This window comes from Lissotriton vulgaris, chromosome 3_2, assembly GCF_964263255.1.
Source record: "Lissotriton vulgaris chromosome 3_2, aLisVul1.2, whole genome shotgun sequence".
Lineage (NCBI taxonomy): Eukaryota > Metazoa > Chordata > Amphibia > Caudata > Salamandridae > Lissotriton > Lissotriton vulgaris.
Window position 1 is genome coordinate 205,209,459 of NC_141690.1, and position 6,545 is coordinate 205,216,003.

Below are 6,545 nucleotides of genomic sequence, written 5' to 3' on the forward strand. Positions count from 1 at the left end.
TTACGGTATCAAAGATCAAGAAGAATAGCTACTGATCCTCTCTGATCAAGATGTCTCTTGGATTCCTCAACCACAGTAAGCCAAGCGGTTTACGAACCATGAAGATGTTAAAATGCTGTTTGTGTTGAATGAAGTAAATTGTGGTATTCTAAGTAGTCCAATAAGGTATAATTAATGTTTTTCTAAAATTGTACTGATCCCAGGAAGAGGGGAAATCCACTCAAGATCCCTGGATCTAAATTGGGCTTTTTTTAAAAGAGCTTTTACCTTCGCACAGTTCCAAAATAAAGTTACTTGATCTGTGGAAATAGATAGTTTAATCAGTTTGAGTAGAATTGGGAACCATACTTCTGCAGCCTTGATAACAAAAAAAAGCGGAATCGGATATTAGGGGTAGGCTGATTTTACTTTGGGAAAGGATTTCTGAGAGCTCCTCTGTTTAAGACACAAAATTCCTCCAGCAAATGCTCAACATAAGGTGGAAGATTATCATTGATGAGAGGGCTGCCTGGGCATGAGATAATGAAAAAGTATCTATCTTTTTTTTGTTTTTTTTTCTGTCTTTTTAATTGAAAACTCCTGGGAGTTCATTACATCATGTTAGGGTCTCTGAAAAAGTATCTGGTGTTAAAGGCTCAAGTAGACTTTTCGCAAGTCAATAGATTTCCCGAGGGGAATTCGCTGCCAGATAATAAAGTTTAGTACATAAAGTGTTGTACTATAGTACCCTTTAATAAAAGGGTTAAAATATAGATCAGCGGTGTGTCGATTCAGTAACAGGATCGTCCCGTATCTGTGACGGCTCTCTGGAAATTGAACTATCCTGTTTGTTAATCTAAATAACCAACGGACTCTGAACCGCCTGAGACACTAAGCGACACACCGCTGATCAATATTTTAACCCTTTTATTAAAGGGTACTATAGTTCTACAATTGATGTACTAGAAGAATTATGTGATTGACCAAAGGACTGTACTAGCACAGTTTGATGCTGGTGTTTCCCTCCAAGAATACTTGGACAGTGCTCACTAAAATACTGTGCCCTGAAGAAGCCCTTTCTAGGGCGAAACGCATTGGCTGTATCTACATGTCAAAAGAATCTAAGAAATACAAATCTTTCTACGTACAAAAGAAACCAGTGAAATAACTGTTACTGAACATTGAAGTATCACCATATAAATTGTATTGTCTCATCTTTCTGTCTAAAGTTTAATAAGGCATTTAAAGCTGTCTTTGACAATGATAGCAATAACGCCACCCTTCTTAATTCCATGATCTCTTCGCTGGATATAATAACCAGGGGGAAGGTTCTGTATCTCTGAGCCAGAGTTCTTGTTGAGCGTGGTTTCCGTTAGGAACTTGGCATTTGGTTGTTCCTCTTCTATAAAAAATAAAAGGTTCAGAGAAATGTTTTGCCAGCGACCTGCAGTTAACTGAAAACATTTTGTTAATGTGAGTGGTCTTAGATTTAGGTTGGGTCCTTGGCATGGGGCGAGTGCTGAAGGAACAGTGATTACAAAACAGATCACCCTTGTCTAGGCAAATAGAGTGTAGGCATATCTCATTACAGTCTGCGCAACACCCGTAGTTGGATAAAGAAATACACAATTTTACTCTCTTGTAGAGAGCCAGGGTTACTGTCCCATGGCCCAGGTCGTATGCGGATGGCTGCAGATGCGCTTGCCAATGGCGCACCAGCTTTGCGTCCACACAGCCGGTCTCATTAAGTAGAGGAGACCCAGCGGTAACCAAAATGGCGCCTCCAGATGTCCAAAGTGTTAAAAAGTGCACCATGGCGTATTTTTAAAAACAATATAACTGATCGTTTTTTTAAAGTAAAATTCCTAACATTTAGAATATCAATGCTAAATGGCACTGTTGACCCCAAAGCCTAGCATTTGTCTATCCTTACCCGTGGCTTTTTTACCTCCAGTTTGACTAGATTAGGGTCTGTCTATACCAGGCAACCAACCCTCCAGTATAAATTTAAACTCCGATCATGCAGTAGACAATTGAAACGGAGTATGGAGATTATAGGACTTTCCCTGTTGCTTGTCTTCTCGAGGTACATCATTCTGCATGATCTCTGAATACTCCTTTATGCACTCATTCTAGTTTCAGGCATTGTACACCATGTCCTCCTATATGAAGTGCCTCCTTCACTATCGTTGGAGTTCCTAAGCCACATGTTCATTGTTGAACTCATTCCAGGTGTATATAGTTTGCTTACCTTGTGGTTGTATTGTATAGTGTTGAAGTAGGCTGGCGCGATGACTCATGCCAGACTCAGATATGTGATGTGATTTACAGGACACAAGTTCAATTCTCAGCAAGACCGCTTCATCCTTCCATCTTTCCGAAGCCACCCAGTTGGGTATCATTAAATGGGTTAATAACCTCTGCAGACGTGTGGTAGGAAACTTTATATAACGCAATTTAGTATCATTTTTATAACCATGTGACTTAGTTCTCACTGTAATAGTTAACACCTCAAACATGCTATCCACCTCAAAGACTGATCAAAATGTTATAAATGAAGATACCAGTCTAATGAGAAATGGAGAGGGTGGGCTGATCGGAAATGTGCTTGTAAAAGGTGAGTAGAGTTTCTCTAGGATGGTAGTTAGACATGGTGTGCATGGGAAGAAGCTTGGAGTTGTAGCAGTGGAATTGGGTATTTGATCCTGCATGTAAACTGTGCTTAATATGGTCACGGTGACCGCTTTACACTTGGAGGTGGATTGATTGCAGTTGGGCATTTTGTGAAACAGTGCAGCAATGAATCCCTGGCTAATTAATGAATTGTCTTTTTCTTTTCTGTTTAAAGGAGCTGGAACCATGCATTGGCTGCATGCAGATCAATGCCAATATCAAGTTGGTGAAGCTATGCAGGGACCCTAATGAAGGAGAATGTCAGCTGTGCTACTGCCGTCCTATGTGGTGCCTCACTTGCATGGGCAAGTGGTTTGCTAGCCGACAGGACCAGCAACATCCAGAGACCTGGCTCTCCAGTCATGTGCCCTGTCCTACATGCAGAGCCAGCTTCTGCATTTTAGACGTTTGTGCTGTGCGATAAATATATATCTCAGACCATTCTGGGCTAGGCTGCCATATTCTCTCCCTGTTGGACTTTGCCTTCTCCTTTTCTCTTAATTCTTGTGTTTTATGATGATACTTGCCCAAAGAGTGCCAATGGAATGGGGTTTGAGCACTCACTTGAGAGAGTGGCTACTTTTAATAACCCGTTCAGCGTTTTCCATCTAAGCTGGGAGTTCTGCAGTTGACCGTGTTGCAGCAGCTATTCAGAGAGCCATGCTCTGCCTTATTCCACAGAGCTGACAGTGGATACATAGGAGGCTCTATAGTTACACTTCAGACTCGCGTAGCTTCAACACTTAGAGGCACAGTTGGCCTTAAATGGTTACGACTGAGGGACTACTTGAAAGCGAATAGTTATTATGAAGAATGTGGTTCTTAAGCAGACGAGTTGGATACCTCTGATTCATTTTAAGGTATTATTACTTGTTTTCTTTTCTGAAGAGTAGCTGTAAACATTTTAGATGCTCGAGTTCGGTTTAATGGCTTCCCTGGCTTCTGTTTCAACAGCTTTCACAAAGACAGGTGAGTGAAACTAAAGAACATATGTAAATGTACCTAACTTATTTTACATATAGAATTGAAAACTAGCTAGGGCACTTTTTTCTCCATGATCTTAGATGTGCACAAATGCTAACCAGGTTTAAAATTGAATGTGGACTTTCTTCATTGCTTTGGATTAGAAATTGGTAGAGGGAATTGGAAAGCTAACCTAATTCTGTAACGTAGATGAAGCATTTGTTACAGGCCAAAACATATAATATGGTTGGTTATCTTCTAGAGTACATTTTCTCCCACACTTTCCTCTTTGAGGGAGAAAGTGTTTTGTTCTAGATTTTTTAAATATTGCTATGCACGTCCCTAATCACTCATGCTTTTAGACTATCAGGGATAGCCTGATAACATTTCAGTAACTGTGATCCTTTATCGGTGCCAGCAACCACATGGATTGGTCTCAGTTAACTAATTCCCATGTATCATTGTGTTCCAGAAGAGCTTTGTCAGACCAACCAAAGCAGTATTGGGCTAAGCAACTGAACATGGTCAGTGAATGCTGAACATGAGCAAATCATTGTTCTTTGCAATATCGACAATAGAATATTTGAAAGGGGTTGTTAGATTTTTTTATTTTATTTAATAACATAAATGCATACTAACAAGCATTCTCTCCCTCTCAGATTTAATTTTTATTGCTGTGTATTTTTGATAAAAGTAGCATAATAAGCAAGTTACTCGCTGATAAACTAGCTCAAAGAGCTATAGTGCAGCAAGAACTGCATGCAGGAGGTTTCTGAACTCTCTTGGCCAGTGTTATTCAGTCAGTGCAGTAAGAAGTGTGTTACCTGAATGGGTGCAACGCAAGTATGTTGTCTTTCTGATTGAAGCAGTTTTCAAACCTATTTGAGGAGGGCAGCCCTATGAAAGATTCACACATAAGTAAGTTTCGCTTTTTAACGAGACTGCCTAGATATTTGACGGGACATTGGATCTTTGAAGAGTGCCTTGTATTTCTGCTGGTTCATATTGGGTTTATGGCTTAATGATTCTAAAGTACAAAAATATAGAAGGGCCTAGGAAATGTCCTGGACTTGTTTGAGTTTAGGGTTGCATCGAATAACCATTTTTTATTGAGGATTATTTTAATTTTCTTTGGTCTTCAATCTCTGGTAGTTAGGGAGGTTGATACTTTGGGTTTTTTGTGACAACGTACTCTCTAAGGAAATATATAGGAATCTACAGTTCATAATTTGAAGGTATATTGCTCATTGTTACACTTATAAAAGCATACGCCCCTTCATTCTGTAAATATATTTAATTAGTTTTATAATATGGCTTTGAATCTGACCGATTTCTGTATTGATCACATTTGGGCTGGTTACCACAATTGAGTATTGGATCTCATTAAAACCATTGTTATGTATGACTCTCACTGAGGCCAACAAGCGTGAATACAAGATTCTGAATATGGTTATCTGATAATGGAGGAACCTTGGTAAGTGAAAGTTGTTCCTTACTGCTGCTACATCATACAAAAATTCCAGAGCAAACAGCACAACTTTGGGTGGGGAGTAGGAGGAAATGCAGAGGATGGTAGAGATGGTTGTCAGTAGACCAAGTATTGTTTTTATATACTTGGTCTGGGTGGATTGAAGCGAGGATCATGTTATGTGAGTGGGTGACATGTTATCAGGTTTTTCTTTTCCAAATTTAGGTTTTGAGATGGTTGAAAATGCAGTGGGTGGTGAGACGCCCTTTTATTAATATTTTGGGGTTGGGGTTAATGTGGAGGGTGGTGTGGTAAGGGGGTTGACGGAGGGACGTGATGGGGAGAAGGTGGTCGGCGTGAGTGACTGGCCACCAGGTATAACAAAGGCCATGGGGGTGAGGCAAGTTAGGCCATGGTGTGCTTGACGACCTTATGACTGCTGGACCCCTTCATAGCTGTTGAAAACTGGGTCATATGATTTGAGCGGTGAAAACTTAACCTACAGTTATTGATGGTTAACCATGAATAATGAAGATATTTTTACCTTTTGAGTTCTGGATGGCATAACCAGTTCAAGCTTTTCTCTAACTATTTGACACTCAGAACCAATTAATAAAAAACATCCCTTATTTACTGTTACCCATCTATACATTTCGATTTCCTTTATTTTATTTTCTGAAGCATAGAAGGATGGGTTCCTCTGCACAGGTAGAAAAGTTGAGTTGAAATAGTATCTGTGAATGTGTTTGATTATAATACCTTTCATTCTGTCAATATGATCTGCTAGTTACTTGTTGCAAATCTACCTTGAACACTTTAGTGTCTCCCACATTTGATATAATATGGGGAGTGCATAATAAAAAAATGCTTTTCTTGGCCTCAGTCTAGGCTGTGTCTCGCCACATGCTTCTAAAGATTGATTTGATGGAATTCTACTGCATTTACTCAGTGAGTTATCGTGAAGAGATTACGGTTCTCCTGTGTAGCAGTTGGTCAACACAGTTGAAAACGTGATCTGATTGCCTGATAATTAGTATACCAGCACATTTCTGTGACAATTTGGTTTGATGCTAGGTTTCTTGCAATTTATCTCCTATACCATAGAAAGAAAATAATGGAAATGTTTTTTGCTAATAACTGCCAATTTTGATTTTTTCTTCAATTTAGCTGCATAATTTTGTGGCGGTTTAAAGCGTATTGGCTCTCAGCAAAATGTAAGTTTACTGTTCTAGAAATTTGAAAAGGAAAAAACCTGCTGGCATTTACAGGTGGGTACTTACTTTAAAATGTATGGTGTGGGGTTTGATGGGTTGTAGAGAAGTATTCACACTGGAATAAGATGGTATATGTTTGTCAATTGAAAGTAAACTCACAGATGGTAAACTGTGGTGGGTGAGGGATGACGGAGTCAACGGATTGATGCTTGCATTCAGCACTTCAAACTGCCTCTTTGCAAAAACAG

The 6,545-nt window shown here is 39.5% G+C and overlaps 1 protein-coding gene across 1 annotated transcript in view; it reads left to right on the forward strand.

Annotated features, from left to right (window-relative positions):
- TMEM129 (transmembrane protein 129, E3 ubiquitin ligase) overlaps positions 1-5,965 on the forward strand; it is a 70,714-nt gene extending 64,749 nt beyond the window's left edge. Inside the window, exon 4 of the mRNA XM_086964228.1 lies at positions 2,828-5,965. Coding sequence (XP_086820354.1) covers positions 2,828-3,076 — 249 coding nt within the window. The 3' untranslated portion in view covers positions 3,077-5,965. The remainder of the gene's footprint in view (positions 1-2,827) is intronic.
- The last annotated feature ends 580 nt before the right edge of the window (positions 5,966-6,545 follow it).